The sequence below is a fragment of the Anas acuta genome, chromosome 18, assembly GCF_963932015.1.
Source record: "Anas acuta chromosome 18, bAnaAcu1.1, whole genome shotgun sequence".
Taxonomy (NCBI): Eukaryota; Metazoa; Chordata; class Aves; order Anseriformes; family Anatidae; genus Anas; species Anas acuta.
The window spans coordinates 10,262,775-10,279,772 of NC_088996.1; the positions used below are offsets into that span (position 1 = coordinate 10,262,775).

At 38.6% G+C, this 16,998-nt stretch overlaps 3 protein-coding genes across 13 annotated transcripts in view; 2 read left to right on the plus strand and 1 right to left on the minus strand.

The window, feature by feature from the left end:
- The window catches only part of PRKCA (protein kinase C alpha), a 170,007-nt gene extending 166,980 nt beyond the window's left edge, over positions 1 to 3,027 (minus strand). Inside the window, exon 1 of one of the 2 annotated variants that reach the window (XM_068655192.1) lies at positions 2,996 to 3,027. The gene's annotated coding sequence lies outside the window, so the exon portion shown is untranslated. The remainder of the gene's footprint in view (positions 1 to 2,995) is intronic. The other variant, XM_068655191.1, reaches the window with a different exon arrangement.
- On the plus strand, positions 694 to 7,155 carry APOH (apolipoprotein H). Of its 2 annotated transcripts, XM_068655193.1 has the most exons (8): positions 694 to 809; positions 1,413 to 1,589; positions 2,299 to 2,395; positions 3,777 to 3,853; positions 4,436 to 4,624; positions 4,953 to 5,132; positions 5,649 to 5,846; positions 6,752 to 7,155. In XM_068655193.1, the coding sequence occupies exons 1-8, from the start codon at positions 746 to 748 to the stop codon at positions 6,820 to 6,822; spliced, it is 1,053 nt and encodes a 350-aa protein (XP_068511294.1). In that variant the 5' UTR covers positions 694 to 745; the 3' UTR covers positions 6,823 to 7,155. The 2 variants fall into 2 exon arrangements, with proteins under 2 accessions (XP_068511294.1, XP_068511295.1); XM_068655194.1 differs by lacking the exons at positions 2,299 to 2,395; positions 3,777 to 3,853.
- Positions 7,156 to 11,316: 4,161 nt separating this feature from the next.
- CEP112 (centrosomal protein 112) overlaps positions 11,317 to 16,998 on the plus strand; it is a 161,832-nt gene continuing 156,150 nt past the window's right edge. For 7 of the 9 annotated variants that reach the window (XR_011088771.1, XM_068655180.1, XM_068655185.1 and 4 more), the window contains exons 1-4: positions 12,137 to 12,157; positions 12,392 to 12,512; positions 13,407 to 13,597; positions 14,361 to 14,527. Coding sequence is in view for 8 of the 9 variants with exons in the window: in XM_068655180.1 (XP_068511281.1) it covers positions 12,413 to 12,512; positions 13,407 to 13,597; positions 14,361 to 14,527 (458 nt within the window). In the remaining variant the exon portion in view is untranslated. Of the gene's footprint in view, positions 11,554 to 11,856; positions 12,020 to 12,136; positions 12,158 to 12,391; positions 12,513 to 13,406; positions 13,598 to 14,360; positions 14,528 to 16,998 lie in introns of those variants that run through there. The other 2 variants (XM_068655182.1, XM_068655183.1) reach the window with 2 other exon arrangements.

The following is a 16,998-nucleotide window of genomic DNA, read 5'->3' on the forward strand; positions in this document are numbered from 1 at the left end:
TTTATACCACCCAAAACCATGACTCAAATATGAGCCCTTATCGCAAATAAGCACAACCTAGAACTATTATTTCACTTTTTCCACAGCACTGGCATGGTGACCCTTCCCTATACTACTTATGCCGTAGTTAACTGGTTATCCATTAATTGAAAGATGACAACTGACAACATGAATCAGATAAAACAGGCCCACGAAGCCTGAAGTTTCAGTCCAGATCATCAACTAAATCATTATTTATCTGGTATTATCACTGGAGGCATATAACACCACCAATGTCACTCCAACACTAACCGTTTTGCCTTAAAAAGAGCTTTATAACTCTCAGCAGTCTTTGGTACATGAAAACATACAAGCTCGAGTGAGAAACAAAAGCTTCTCAGTGACAGTTCTATTATTTGATCCAATATTGAATTCCAAGCATCCTCATCCTTTAGAGATGCTGAGAAAATAATACTGTTTTCTCAAAGCCACCAGCCCCAACAGGAGATGCTTTGCAGCAACAACCGGAGCGGAGATGTTTGCAGCCAAGACTGCTGTTTGAATTCCTGCATTATGTACCAGTGCAACATGTGACGGTTATTTCATCCTTTATTCCAGCTACACAAGGACCCTTTTATCTTCTGTTTACCAGGGTGGGGATAAATACAAAGAGTTAATATGTAACCACCCTTTTGTGGCTGCCTTTATTTTTAGGGGAAGAAACGCTGGATTGAGGGTCATTCGGGAAACTGGTGGACTGGCAGCGATGTACTCCCTGGTGCTGGTCGTGTGTGCGGCTGCTCTGACCCACTCTGCTCTTGCAGCAAAAGGTAAGAGCCCTCCACTTTCTAATAGTCACTGCTACTCTGGAGCGTGAGGGAGGGAATCCGGAAAAAGCAAGGGAACTGTAAAGCCTTTGGATATTTCTGGTCAACTGTTTTGAATGGGGGTTCTCTGAAAGCTGTTTCTTGTGTTTTTTCGCTTCTTTTCCTTCATCTCTACAGTGAGGGGAATTTCTGACCCCACCAAACCAACTTGGATTAAAAATGAAATGCATCAGTTTGTTTCTAAGTCCCTCTCACCATATTTTTCCCCTAAATCATTTACCATAATTGCCTTGCTTTGAAGAACACTTCATAAATCCATTTTTAAAGAAAAAGCACTTTTTTCCTCCTTACTAAGTGTAACTGGGGCCATCATAGAGCTGCCAGAGAGTTGAAAAAGAACCCCTTTTTTTCTTTGCTGATGCTTACTACAGCCCTCCCTTTCCTCAGTAAGTCACCTGTAGATGATAGATGGACACTTAGCTCAGCGTAGGGACATCCAGCAGCTGGCTATAATACAGAAACTTGTGCTTCCAGTTTAGAGACTACGATATCTCAAACTTTCTGCCCACTTTTTTCTTTTCTGGTAAAGAGTCTCCTCTCTTCCAGTCTGTTCCAAGCCACCAGAAGTGCTCTTCGCCACAATCAATGTGGTCAAAACTGTGTACGATGTGGGTGAGGAAATCGAGTACACCTGCAGGCCTGGCTTTGTCCCCAACAATGGCCAGAGGAAGTACACCTGCCAGCCCACCGGCAAGTGGCCTCTCAACACGCTCCTGTGCCTGCGTAAGTAAAACTAAGTAGAACTTACCCCCAAATTTTGCACCACGTTGTTGACGTGGTGCAAAAGAACAAATGCAGAAGCCATCTTGCTCCCCGCAAAGCTGCTGCCTCCTGCCAAGGAGCTGTGTGTTTTGCTGTATTTTGCTTGTATGTTTTTTTGTTATTACTTTCCTGAGTCAAAATAGGTTAAAAACAAAACAAAACAAACAAACAAAAAAAAACTTAGATTGCTCTAAGTTTTCTCCTGAAAAATAAATAGTCATCAGAAGACAACTGGGTGTGAAGGGAAAGAGGTGAAAGCAACAGGAGAAGGAGCTTTCCATGCACTTTCCCTTATGCCTCTGCTGCCAGAGAGTGATAGGGACTGGATCCAGACAAAACAAACCTTAACCTGGCTCAGCCAACCAGTGCTTGTACTCTAAGTGATGCAGATTGGTTGATAACATCATCTGCCTTTATTGTATCCATTGCCATTCATTTTTACCATTTAATTGCAGACAATCAATCATTAAAAATGATCTAATCATGAAATTTTTGAAGCTACCTTTATTATGTTTTCATAGAAATGTACAATATTTACACTTAGGAAATGTAGCACACAAAAGTAGAGAAAATTGAAAGGCACCCAGACCCCTTTACGACCACTCTGTTTCCACTATCTTAGCTTCATGCCTTGTAAAATAATAGTATCCTTTTTATCTTTAATTAACAGCAATGAGATGTCCCACTCCTGGACAGCTACAGCATGGAAAAATTGATTTTATAGACTCTCATTACCAGAGTTCTTTAAGTTTTTCGTGTGAACCAGGGTAAGGACTCCCTCTCTTGTGCTGCTAAATAAGTAATCTAAATCACAGCTTTACACTCTTCTATCACCTGTTGGAACATTACGAGCCAGGGAACTTAGAAAATATCACCTTAAAACCCCTCTGAACTTCAGAGGCTTAAAAAGGCCATGTTTAGTGATCCTTCCCTGTTCAAACTCAATTATTACATCCCAGGGCTTTGTTACTCACAAGCAAAATCTTACAGACAGGAAAACCATCAAAATAGCAGAGATTTTATACAAAGACTTATTCCAGACCACTTTCCCCTGCTTTTTAAATCCTCTTATTACATCATGAGATGAAATCCTACAGCAAAGAAAGGATAATCACTATCTAAGTTGTTATGCTGTCAGGCTCTAGAGACTGAAAATTTTGTTTCTGTGTCCTTCCAAGCTCAGTAAATGAAAACATGAGGTTAATCCTCATTTAGTCCCTGGACCAAATGCACTTTTACTGAAGGCTGCTTACTGATTCTAGAAATGAGGATACATTTAATAAATAGAGTTATGATAAATACAGGGATATAGTTGATAGCAGCATACAGTCACACTACTTGGTGAGTAATTAATAAATAGTGCTTACCTGGGAAGAGCCTAAGTGAGCCACAATCTGGAGTTCAATGAAGAACATCAGTAGCCTCAGTTACTTCTTCCTCTGCAGAAGCAAGAGAAGGAATAAATAAATTCAGCTCTGACATCAACTGTAGCAAAGGGACTTGAATTGATTTAATTTTGTTAATGATAATTTACTAGGCTTCAGCTGTGTGATATTGAAATGATGGAGTGAGCATTTCTCTAAAGCTCAGTGTAAGTTCGTAGTAATATGCATACAGAGAACTAGAGAAGCATTTAGATGGAGTGCACATATAAATTAAACTGGGCTACCTGGTATTATAAAAAAAATAAAGCCCTTCAGTACCTTTAGGTATGGAGTGCTGAGTTTGTTACAAATAGACTGATCCTAATTGCCATAAGCAACTGGGAATTTCTCCCAAGAACCAATAACATCAACATCACTGATCAAAGATCAATGCTCACTATTTACATATATCCACAATATCAACCAGTTGTATAAATTATTGTAACATTAAAGTAGAACATTGAGTTGAAAGTACAAAACTTTTTTTTTAAATCAATTATTCTTTCTGGAAAATTGTAATACCTAAAAATTAAAAATATTTCATATTTTAATCCAAATTTCCTTTGAAATTAATAAGTGCTTTAATTAGAGAAGGATTTCAGAACTGGGCTCTTGTTAAGTCTGTTTGTGAGAAATGGAAATTCTTTTCTGCAAAGAACGAGTTGATTTTTCTGCATATAAAGGTTCATTAAGCTTTCTGATAACCAGGACTTTTGGTTTTCAGCTACAACCTCATTGGGACAAGAACAAGCCAATGCATGGCAGATGGCAAGTGGAGTGGAAGTGTCCCACAGTGTCAACGTACGTGTTTAAATACCAAAAAAAAAAACTATTCTATCCTTACAGGAGGGCTGCTTTACGCCGTTCAGAATTACATATGCTCTTGTTCAGAGGCCTCCTACTGTGCTGTGCAAAATGAGATTAGGAAAAATCAAGAAGCAGCTTATATGTTTGGTTTTATATGTGTGGATTTTGGTTACAGAGAAATACAGTTTATAGGTCTGTGTGAAAGGCTAGGATCAGGGATGCTATTTACAGCTGAAGGTAAGATGCTTATCCATTCAAATTAATTTTCCAGGTACATAAAAAGAAGGCATTGTCATGCTTTACAACTGTTATGCATACTTCTGCTATAACCTTTCCTGCACAAACACTTTACTGAAAAAAGCAATATACTGCATAATATTGCATGAAAAACACAGAAAAAATCTTGGATTACATACTCTAAGGCTTCTGGGACTTTAAATCTGATCTTTTTGTTTTGATAGCTACACTTCCAAAAGGTATTTTGTGGGTTTATTTGGCCATAAGCATGTTGTTCCTGTGGTACTATTAACAATTCAATTTTTAAGATTTAATTCTAAGAATATAGTATTTTTCTAGCTGTGACTTGTCCACCTCCATCACTTTCTGAATTTGGAGTCCTTTCTTACCGTCACGTAAAACCTGGAAATATTTCTTACTACAAGGACACGATTATTTTTGAATGTGTACCACCACTTGCACTCATTGGAAACGAGACAGCTACCTGCCAGGCTGACGGGACCTGGAGCAACATCCCGGAGTGCAGAGGTAAGTAACTTACTTTTAGCAGCATTAAAAAATATATAGTAGGAATCCTAGAATTGTATATATCAAATTACATGCATAATTTTCTTACAGAAAAGTATCATAATGCTATTAAAAACATACAGTACAGTTATTCTGAAAGTCAGAATTGTGAATGCAATTGTTTATTTATTGTATTTTAAAATATTTTCTTCTATGTTTGCCTGTGAAAGAGGCTGAAATGAATCACCATGAAAGTTTTAAGTATACTTCAAAATTAATGCTGCATCTTTTAGAACTGCAGCATTGATAATGCTTTTTTTTTTTTTTTTTTTTTTTTTTTGTACCACAGCTGTCACATGTCCCGCTCCATCAGGAATAGAAAATGGATTCTTAAATTTTGCTGTTCGTAGAACATATCACTACAACGAAACTGTCAGCTTCAGCTGCCAATCCAGATACGTGCTGGAAGGACCTAAGTATTCCCGATGTGAAAAGACAGGAAACTGGTCCACAAAGCCAACCTGTAAAGGTATATATATTCCAGCTATTAGAAACAAATTAATCAAATTTAATTTTCCTGAAAGAGCACGACTCTGATCATTAATGAGCTATGGCACCTTCATGGAAGAGCTGTCTTCTCACAGGTAAACTAAAGCTGTAATTTCAAGGCCTTGATAATCTACGATGGCTTCCAGCATTCAACATGGCATACCATGATGTATCTGAACTGGCTGCAATAATCAGCTACAAAAATGTATTATGTCTGAATATTTCCTCTCATCTTCCTATTTAATATAATTAGTATTTTTACTGGGGTTGGTTATTCACGAGAAACGTCTGTCCTTACACGCAGGGTTGAGAAGTTCTTCAGCGTAGTAATACCAGCAGAAGTACTACATACGTGTGGCCACAGTATTTTTCATTCTCAAATGTCACTTGTGCAAATTTATCACGGGATCTAATCTACCTACTTCTCAAAACAGCACTCTAGTTATCCTTATGTATTGTATATATATCCTTATGTATTAACTGTACTCTTTTACAGAGCCATGCAAAATGCCAGTTAAGAAAGCTGTAGTGTTATACGAAGGAGAGAAGAAAAGAGTTCAGAGTGACCTTAAGGAAGGCATTCTGCATGGTGAAACTGTGTCCTTCTTCTGCAAGAATAAAGAGAAGTCCTGCGCCTATACTGTGCCCGTTCAGTGCGTGAATGGCAATCTTACTCTCCCTTTCTGTTTCAAAGGTACGAGCCAGGCTAATTCCAAACAGCAGCCTGTTCATGTCAGGGGGCAATGTCATGATTCATCTTCAAGCCCTATTTGACCAGTTGGTTTGTCTGTCTTGCACTAAAGTCACAGGGCATTTAGGAAGACCTAAGCTAAGGGAAGAATGCACAGAGGTGCTTTTCTCTTTTCTTTTGTATTTTCTGGGCCCTGCTTTAATCACTCTTCCGTTCTGAGAAGGCATTAGGCAGGGGCCTAGCCCAGACAACAGGCCACAGGTAACGTGTTCTGGGATTTCACAAATCCTTACACCAATTTCTAGAGCCTAAATACAGCTTCAGCCTTGAGAATCGAGCACATTTGCTTCCCCTCTTATATATATATATATAATATACATATATATGTATATATATGTATATACATATATATACATATATATATATATATACATATATATTTTCTGCTGAAGTATTGCCACTTTACGCTGACTGGTTCTGACATTGGGTCAAGCATTAAGAAGCAGCTGACAGCCATTGTGAGGAACCAAGGCTGGAGAAACTGGCTTGCAGGCACACAGGTGTTTTGAATAAATAAGCAGACTAAGTACTGAAGTTTGTCAGCAAGACAAAATTCTTTGCACGTGTTTTATTGATATTCCTTGCAAGTCTTATTTTCATTTGTAAGTGAAGGAAAAAGCACAGCCTAATCCATGGTGAAAACATCCTTCCTTATGTTTGGCTTGGCTTCAGATGGATGTAGCTTAACTTTTATTAAAATAGAAATTAAAATAGTGTATTTCTTCCAATGGTTTTGCAGTGATGCAGAAATTCACTGCTTACCCAGCTGTGTCCACGAGATGCATTGTTTTCAGCTATTGCACGTTCTGTTATTTTAACCCGAGTTCTCAACCTCTTGCTTTCAACAGAACGCGGCTTCTTTTCATCTCTTGTGAAGAAGGATCCATCAGACATGAAACCATGTGAAGATCATGAATGAGTTAAAAAAGAAATACAGCTCTAAATGCCTTACTGAGGCAAACCATGAAATATACGAAAGGACAACCTAGGTCCTGTGAGGGTAAATTCCAGGTGAACTTGGGACTCTCTGAGAACGCGGTCTCAGCTGTTTTTCCTACTGCTGCTATTAGCAGCCTCTTTCACAAGCTATGACACGTTATTTCAGCCATTTTCCATTAACTTCCATCCTCTTTTCTCTGCCTCATTCAACATCCCCACAACACTACTTCTCTTTGCATATTGCCAATGTTTATGTAATTGTAAATCACTTTCTCAATAGCAACCCCTTTAGAATAAAGTAATTTTCTGCCAATAGCGTGTTCTTATTTAATATTACCTAATCCTCAATCAAATCCTTCAGCTCTTAACTGTTTTATAGAGAAGGCCTTCATCATCAGTAATTAGCTGGATTCTGATTCCATTTCCTCTCCCCTGTGATAGGGAGTGGACCTTTAATTATAGAGAGACAGAGGGTCATCATAGGATTTTCCAGAATTTATGTAAGTAGAAAGACCAAGCTTTCCAAATGCATTTAGAAGCTGTGTCTGACCATCATTTAAATATCAATAGCATCAGATAGAGAATTCTTTTAAGAAAAAACTTGATAAAATTAATAGAACTATTTACATTTTTGTGACTTGAACTTCACCTGAAATGGTTGTTCTAAACATCAGTTAATTTTTAACACTGTTTAAATATTATGCAACATAGCCGATTCCTTTTTAAAGAAAGAGAACTATGCACCATTGAGCAATAATAATGATTTCTGGTCAGTAGGTAGCTCTGAAGTAAACTATACTTTTCATTTGGTTTATGATACAGGTAGATCACATGATCCAGTCTGGCAATTTTTGTGCTTATGTCCATATTTCCATTCAGAAAAAAATATATAATTTCAATCTACTAGAAAGTGATAAGCAAAAAACAGATATTCCTCTGCAATAGATTACAGTGAGTCACAGGTGCTTCCCTCTCAAGTATTAAGTCTTCCTCTGTGATTTGAAGCAGCAGTAAGCCACAGAGTAATCAAGATACTTTAAAACTTTAAAAAAGTTCCATTTAACATTAACAACAAGATCAAACTAGAAATATAAGTTGCTAAAGCCACCATTAAAAAAACTTTGAATGTACTCTTATTAACTTTTATTCTTTTAAGGCTGCACATGAATATTTTAACAGTATTCTTCAAATCATTTGTTCTTGTATGTTTAAGATGAGATTGAGGCAGGCGTTATTAAGTATTTAATACTTGCACTTATCAGGAATTCAATTCTCTAATGTAGAGAGAGCCTCTTCAGTTACCTGAGTAAATTTCTCTATTTTGTGGGTACAATGTGTACTGTTTTGCTTCCTAAACATGTTTAAATGGGATCTTTGAATAACATCTGACATAGAAGCCAAAATATTCATAGCCACCTTTAATAAACACATAAATCATCTGGCAGGAGCCTATCTGTTTGGAAATCTCCTCTCAATGTTTTGTGGATAAAACATTAGGATCAGGATGTTCAGGAAGGTAGCTGAGATACCAAACACAGTTTAATATTAACTTGTCTTTCATAGCTAAACACTGTGAAGTTGGGATAAGTAAAGCTAGCGTTTGCTGCCACGCAAATGCTACTTTTCCCTGAAATTATTTGTATTTTGCACAAAAACAGTTGCCCCAGGAACATTCAGATTTTTCTAAGCAATGTTAAGTTATCCCAGTTACAGCAGGATGACAACTGATCATGTCAGCTGGCCCTGCTTCCTAGCTGAATGTGCACTATTTGACTACTTGAAAGAATCACCCTTAGGAGTCAATGTTCGTATGCTGAATTTATTGTCTAGTCTCCTGAAGCAAGAAGGGGAGGAGGGCGCTGGGAGTGTGTGACCTGCTAAGCCTTTGAAGTAGAGAAGTGTTTTTGAATTGCAACTTTTCAGACATGAAAGATTTGCTTAGAAGGTCTGAAAAATAATGTATTGCAACTAGAGGTGTTCCAAATGCTGCTGGTATGAGTGAGTGGAGTGAAACCTGACTTTTTTTTTTTTTTTTTTTGATGTTTGAAAGAATGCCAAATGCCATAAGCTGTGCTCGTGTTACTTGTGACAACCTGCTGAGACAGTTTCAGAGATAAGAGAACATTGTAAAATGAGTTTTTTGGGGAAAGAAGTACCACGTGTTTTACTTAAATGAACATATTTTTGCAATTCAAATTGGGAATTTGTTCTGTATTCTGTTTGAGATATTTGTGTGTTCTACAACTGTGTATCTGGAGTGATTTCCTTTGGAGTGTCAGTGCACATCTGTACTCATCATGTCCAGGTTGCAGCTTTGACCGAAGACAAGGCCACAGTCATTGCTTGGATCTTTTGGTTTTCCTTCTTTTTGGACAGAAGTTATGCAATTGCCAAATTGGTGCAGGTAGTCTTCAACCTCTCTGGCTGCTATTGGTAATGTTTTCTGCTATGCCTCGTGTATTGGGCCTCCCATAGCCTAGTCAGTAAGCAAACACTTGTCTGTCTCCTGTGATTTGGACTGACTTAACAGATTATAAAATTCTAATAATTCTAATGATTATAAAATTCCCAATCTGGGTATCCAAAGTGGTAATTCAGAAGTGAAAATTTCTGCAAGTTCAGCTGTTTGAGCAAGTTGCTTTCCTGCTAGTCTAACTGCATTGAAAAAATCCACAGTATTTTAAAACATTGAAAGTAGTCATATCTTCAAAAATATGTTGAATGACAAATATTTTAAATTTAGAATTTAAAGATAATAATCTTTGTAATCCACTCCATCAGTTATCTTTTGCACTGCTACTATGCAAATGTTGATTTAAGGAGTTGCATGAAATCTATGCAGGCAACCAGTATAGCTGTCATAGCCATCACCAAATGAGCACTGATACAGAATCATTTCTGCTGGAGATTAGCTGAGAAATCAAAGAAAACAGCCAATTTTCTACCATACATTTAAGAAATTCTTGTTTAATTTATATGTGCATGTAAATCAAGCTTAGAAGAGTTGAAGAGTTTACATGCTCCAGATGAAAGCATTTTAGATGCTATACACACAATAGACTAATGACAGATTTTGGGGAAAGAGAAATACTTAAATCGATCAAAGAGGTCAGAAGTTTTATTTAGAATCAGAGAGCTGTGTGGCTGAAGAGCTAAAAGGGCTGGGAGGTTTCTCTAATTCTTTTGGACTAATTAATGATTTTTTGATGTGGCTACAAAATGAAAAGCATAACCTCTGACTTATTTTAGAAAGGTCAGGCATGGACTTTTCAGGTTTTTGTTTTGTTTGTTTGTTTCTCCCCACAATACTCTCTCCTTTTTTCTGCCCTTAGGATAGCTTCATAAGACAGATAAGCAATATTAAGCATACTAAGTGGTTTAAGATGAAGCCAGAATTGATCTATTATCTATGAGGATATACTTGAACAAAATTTACTTAGCAATATTGGAAAAACGTAGTTAAAATTGGCTCCAAAATTATTTGGCCTGCACCTGCCATTTCAGCGTCATTTTCTGTGCTCAGCGGTACCCACTACGAAGCCACAAAAACTTCGCTCAGAACTCAAAAGCCACCTCTCATTTGCTCACCTTCCATTTCAGAGTGCCAAACGTTTTTCACCAAGCTTTGAGTGGAAGTGTTTTGGTTTTGATTGTAACAAAGATGCAGACCAAACAACAACTAAAAAGTTTCAGCTGATATCCAACTAGCAACAATTACAACAAATAAACAAAGGAAGGCAGCCAAACCAACCCAGAGTTGCCTCCCACGCCTTTTACACCTTTGTTTTTGTAGCGTAGGCTCCACCAAAGTGCTGAAGCACCTGGCACATCTGCATAACAAGGCTCTTAGTGAACCTCATGGAATTTCTGGCATCTCCTGCATCTCTCTTGGTGCTCCATCAGAGGATCTGCTGGACCCTCTTGGGGTAACCAGCATGTGCACAAACATGGATCAGTATTTATGTGTGTGTACGTTGGGGGAAGAGGGTTGGGCACAGTGATGACTGCACAATTTAGTTTTAGAGACACACCTACACAATTTAGAAATACACCAGCTTCCAAAAGAGCTTATTCACTCATGTGGAAATCCACAAGGTGATGGTGTGGTGACTTTGAGTGCTGGCTCGGGCCGGCGGCAGCCTCCAGGACGGCAGCTGAAGGTGGTGACAAGGCGACACCCATCCCCCTGGACACCACAGTGTGTGCGGTCACTGTTCGCGTTTCTTAACACAGGACACATCTTTCCCTCCCCAAATCTTTATTTGTGCGTTTCCTTTTCGTGCAATACAAGCAGAAATTGCCACAGTGCTTCTGGGCACTCCCAAGCCCACCCGCTCCCCAAAAATCCTCTCAGAAGCAGCGCCCCCAGCCCGGGGCCGCAGCGGCCTCCACAGCCGCGCCCGCCCCTCGCTCCCCCCTCAGGGCGCCGCCAGCCCCGGGGCCTCCACCGGGCCCGGGCCGTGGCCGATCGCGTCTCGGGGCCACCCCCGCGGCACAGCGCGGAAACGGAAGGGGCCAGGCCGGGGCCGGCTGTCAGCGGAGGCCGCCGGGAGCGGGGGTGGGGTCGGTTTGAACCGTTGGCCGCCGGCCTGGCCCCGCTCCGGGGCACCGGGAACCGCCGACCCCGGCGCGGCCCTTCCCGTGCGGTGCCACCCCGGGCGCCCGCTGCCCCACAGGGCAGGGTCCGGGCGCTGCGGGGTTAAAGAGCGAGGTAAAAGGGGGTGATGGGGACCGGGTGTGCCTGTTGGGGTCGGTGGGGTGACAGCAGGCAAGCGGGGAGCAGCAGCTTGGCTGTCCCTCCGAGTTTGTCACCGTGGGAGGTGTCGCTGAGGGGGGCAGCCGCTGCAGGTCCCCTCAGGGAAGCCCCACAGGCGGCAGCGCCGCGCGGTGAAACCGCAGGGAGGCACCCGCAGGAGGAGGAGAAATAAAGAAATAGCGGCTCTCACCCTGCGGGGACGGTGCTGGAGTCCCGGGCTGGCTGCAGGGTGGGCTGGGCTGGGCTGGGCTGGGCTGTGGGGCTGGGCCCGGCCCTCCCAAATCCCGGTGCTGCTCAGGAGCCGCAAGGCGCAGCGAACCCTGCCTGACCTCACCGGGAACTCTGTGGCCAGAGAGCTTGGATAAAAAGAGCCTTTTTGGCTGTCTTTTTCTTTTAACGGGATATTTAACATTCTGCCAATGTACCTTAGTTGTGCCACTTCTAAGTCTGCTTAGTGCTTTTCCTCCAGATTCTTTTTTCCTTTTAATAAAGAAGTTTACAAGTTTGCTAATTACAAGGAAGATAAACTCGGATGAATGTAGCCATTACACAAATTAACGTAGGTGCCATTTTTAACAAATTGTGCCTACCGAATACCTTTTTGTGTGGCTGACTATTTTGAAAGCTAGACACACATGTTCTTGTAGAAAGTTTAATTGAACGTCATTTGTAATGCAAACCACAGTTATTTTTGCGTGAATCTAATGAAAAAGTTTCCTTTTCTCCTGGCCCAATACGAATAGAGACCACTCTATAGTGGTATTCAATCTCATCAATATGAATAATTTTGCAGGTTACTTTGCGTTCCTGCAAAATGAATGGTGAAGAGGAAACGTGGGAAAAACTAGATGCAGAGTTTGATCACTGCGTTGTGGATATGAAGCCTCATGTTCTAAAGCTACAGCATAGGTCAGGTAAATATCGCAAAACGCGTATGTAGAGAAACGTCAATGACAAAACTCCAGGTTACTGGTAATTGTTATGTGTAATGCTTGATGTTACAAGGTATTGTAAGTTGAGCACCCCCTGCCCCCTCCCCCCCCCCAAAAAAAAAATTTTTAGGTTGCCTTTGCTATTATTTTTTGGACTTACGTATATTATATTTTTGGCTGTAAATGTGATTTTGCATAAATATATTGGTTTCTCCGTTTTTAAAAATGAGTAGAAACTAAAAGCTTTTAAAAGGCATTAATTCTGAGATTGTGTTTACCAAATTGAAAATATTTTTTAGAAGTTTTTGATTTGGGTAGAAACTTGTAGTGATATAGGCGTCATTCATAAATAACGTCTTATAAAGCTAGTGATTAGAAACAAATTTATTATTATTAAATACATGCAATCTACAAGCTGAGGCTTTGGTTTGTGAATACTTAATCATATAAGTAATTTCATCATCTGGCAGAAATGTTTGTGTATAGAATTTTAGAATGAATGAAGACTCAATGTGTTCATAAAATATTATTTCTCATACAAGCTGTATGTTGTAGTTACATACATCACCTTGCAGTGAGTAACAGTCCTCAGTTCCTGATGGTATGAAGGAGTTCAGAAATCTTTGTCATTTGTGGGCTTTGTAATCATTAGAGATTTAATCTGGACGTTAAAGACTTATTTTAATCTAGGTACTTTGGTTCAGTCATTTGGGATTTTTGTTGGTTTAGCTTTAAACTTTTGGGTAGAAGGTAAGCATCTACAAAAAATGGTGACCAGAAATAGCTTTTGTTATATCTTCATGTTCAATTTTCTTTGATATATAGCAATTCTCTCTCTATATATATGTTTATTATATTTTTTAAAATTTATTTTAGAACGACAAAGATGTGCACTGTGGATTAAAAAACTATGCGAACCCTCAGGAGCAGGTACAGGAGTAGCAGGAAGGAAGAATCGGAACTTATATGCAAAACTTCTGCTCCACATGCTGAAACGGGGTTTGCTAGAAGGTCCTTTTACACACAAACCAGAACCAGGAATACTGAAAACTTTACCTTCATACATGGTGAGCGTAACTTTTTATCAGTTAAATTTGCTTAATCGTATTCTGAAAATACTTTAAAGTCTCTGATTTGGCATAAATGTGAAAAAACTTGAATGAATTGAGTGGATTTGTGTATTGAATGCATTTATGTCATACATCTTGTAACTAGTGTTGGAAATATCTTTGTATGCAAAAACCTTTTATGAGAGACCTATTTCTTCAATATTCAGGTTCTAAGGGGGCTTATAAAAAATAGGTGTCCTGAAGAAACAAGAAGATGATTTCTGTCTAATTTTTTCAAAGGATGTAATAAAAAAAAATCAAAACTCTTCAGGCTGTGTTTTGTCTTAAACAGCAGATATCCTTGCGAGAGGAAGTGTGACTAGTGTGACTTAAGCAGTCTTCCATTCTGCCTTTTGCTGTGAACTCCAGCCATTAAAACTTTATGAAAGGAAAGATAACAGCATTTCTCATAGACATTGTAAAGCGTGTAGTTTTCTGAAGAGCTGAATATAGTGTGGCAAATATCAACTTTACTGAGAAAGTGCAGGACCTGTCCTAACTCATGTTACCCATACTGAAAGAAATAAAGTACAGGAAAACGCACCATTTTGCTTGTTGTACTAATCTTCATGTGTAGGGAGGGTTATATTTGCAACCTCCTTGACTTTACTTGGAAAATAATTCATATAACACAGATACTCCTGCAAGAAATTATATTAGTAGTGTAAAGAATGTGTTTGTGTAAATATAGCATTGATTTTGTATGTATTTTTAACTACAGTCAATTTATTTTGATGAACCAACTTCACCAAGAGTTCGGAGTAGTAGCCCAGAGTGCTTACCTGACTGGGTAATGGGAGAACTAGGAAACAGTGAATCCAGACGTGAGGAATTGTCGAAAATATCTTCTAAAGAAGAATTATCTCTAGCAACATCACTTACATATGGGTAAGATTTCTTCATTTGCTTTATTCAGTATTTGATTCACATTTAACATATACTTGGTTTGATAAGCTCTGCATGTTTGAATTTGAATTTATTACACTTTCTCATGGACTCATGTTGAATACAGTATTCGTACTTTATGAACAGAAATTTCATTAATAGCTTATATCTTAATGATTGCTGTTTTTCTTCTTTTTCTGTTATTTCATTCCTCTGCTATGTTTACTTCCTGTAAGTCATCTTCCAAATCTCATAGTTCTATCCTCTCCCCTTCCTTTTATTCTCCTTATAGTTACAGACAGTATGGAAAATCAATAGGACAAACAGTTTAGCAAATTTATCAGTGCCTGAAGAGAAGGCTTTATAGTGATTTGGTCTGATGATTACCATGGGCTACTCATAGGTGGCCCAAAGAGCCAGTTTCCTAAATGATCTCTGTCCATATTATTGCAACATTCTTATCTCACTTTGTGGTAATAGTGTATCCTCTGTAGACTTCAGAAGTAGATAATGGCTATTGTTCTGACATTCAAAACAGCTATCGAATAAGCTGATACTCTGATTACGTTTTTCAGACCTCAGATATTATGGTGGCAAAGCACAGTGGTCACAAGGCAAGAGACAAAATTCATACAAAAGTACTTAATTGGGAGAGGGAAGCACAGACAAATGCACAGGCAGGAAGGAAGAGTGATGTGGTAAAAGACAATGTAGATGAAGGCTCTCAGGCCACATTTTTCTTGAAGTAGATCAGAACAGTTACTGTCCCCCTGGAGTTCTTGTGCAGTCTTTTCTTTCCGGTTTCTGTACATCAGCATACAAGAGTGGTATTAACTAATGAAGCTGAGGTAGATCAATCCTCACTGTTTCTGTTTAGTTAAAAATAAATGGAACATACAATACGCAAATGACAAAGAACTTGGGGAAAGTAACCGTATAATATTTTTTTAAAATATGTTCTAAGATGATAATGCTGAAAGGAACTTCATGTAAAATAGTTTTTAATAGTTTTTCTATAGAGAGAATAAAAATAGGAATAAGATGGTAGATTTAAAGAATGTTCTGTTGTTCACGGTCAGAGGTTGGAGGAAATTGAGTAGTGGATCCCTGAAGATCAGCAAGTTTTGTTCTGTGACAAAGAAAGAAAAGCATAAAAAGAAAAATGTATTTGATACATCTTCTTGCAAGTGTGATAGTTCTTCTAATAAAAACTTCTTGGCCTGTTTGTCCTGTGTTTCATGATGGCTTCTTTAGGAAATAGCAGAATTTATTTTTCTCATTAGTCTTTTGAATCTTAGTTTACAGGTCAGAAGCTGTACTTTTCAAAACTTGAGGATAAAGACTCAGAACTGCTGTCTGTGGGATTGTTAGCAATAAGTTTGTCCTTGTCTGTACAATCTCTCATTCTCTTATTGAGTTTGATTTAATATATTTTGATTTACATCATGCACTGTTGACGACTAGCACTCTCTTTGCCTATATCTTGCATGTTTGTCATTAGGGTAACACAAAATTTTAAGTATTGTTCATCTGAAGCTGTACATCAGAATCCTGAGTATTTGTAGCTGTATCTTGTTCTTGCAATCCATTGGACAGCCTCTTTGTAGGTTTGCAAGTGCAGCAAGCTTAAGCAGCGTCTGTATTTCTAGTCAGTTGGTTATAGAGCTTCTTTGTTTTCTATCCAATTTACAAAGCAAGCAGGTAAAGGGGTAAAATGCATCAGGTTATTAAGTCTTGGTTTCCTTTTGGCTTAGAAAAATGTCTCTAGTATCAAAGATGTGCCATGCTGGTCAGTGAACACTGTGGAAAATCATAGGCTTTTTTTTTCTGTCCTACTTTGAATCTTTGGTAAACTTTATCTATATTCTATTCTTAAATATTTCCTTTCCTTCAGTTTCTCTTATATAGCGCTACTTTGTACTAATGATCAAGTTCTATGTTCATTTTTACGTAGCTGCATTTCAGTCATGAATGGAATTGCCTTTTGTTTGCTTATTTTGACGTTTTAGTTAATGTTTAAACTCTCAAATCCTTGCAGAAAAAAGCACTGTTATAGGTAGCTCTGGATTATGTTCACACCCTAAGTAAGCTCTGTACAAGAGGAAGTGTTTGCTCTCATTCTGTGTGAAACCTCTGGTTTGGTTTCACTGCATTAGAAATACGCTCATAGGTTTTGTTTCAGAAGTCTAAAGCTTTTTGATGTGTTCAGTTATATTTTTCATAAGTGTTATAATTGTCCTTAAAACAAAGTTAATTATGTTTATAGTGCACTTTTCACGTTCCTTCTATCACAGTGCTGAGTCTTGCAGTTTCAAATAGTTCAGCTGTCATTTTTGCAGGTGACAGGCACTTGCAAGTTATGTCATGTTAATATTAAGTATCTCAAAACTTTTCCTCTTATGTATCCATTAATTATGCAGTGGTAACAGTCATTTAAAGAGCATCAGTCCTATTTCCAAGTCCTACAACGTTAA

Excerpts from the sequence above, each read along its gene's own strand:
- APOH (XM_068655193.1), top strand. The coding sequence starts at position 746 with ATGTACTCCCTGGTGCTGGTCGTGTGTGCGGCTGCTCTGACCCACTCT. Across the intron at positions 810-1,412 it reads CTCTGCTCTTGCAGCAAAAG|TCTGTTCCAAGCCACCAGAA; the intron begins GTAAGAGCCCTC and ends CCTCTCTTCCAG. Across the intron at positions 2,396-3,776 it reads AGTTTTTCGTGTGAACCAGG|CTACAACCTCATTGGGACAA; the intron begins GTAAGGACTCCC and ends TTTGGTTTTCAG.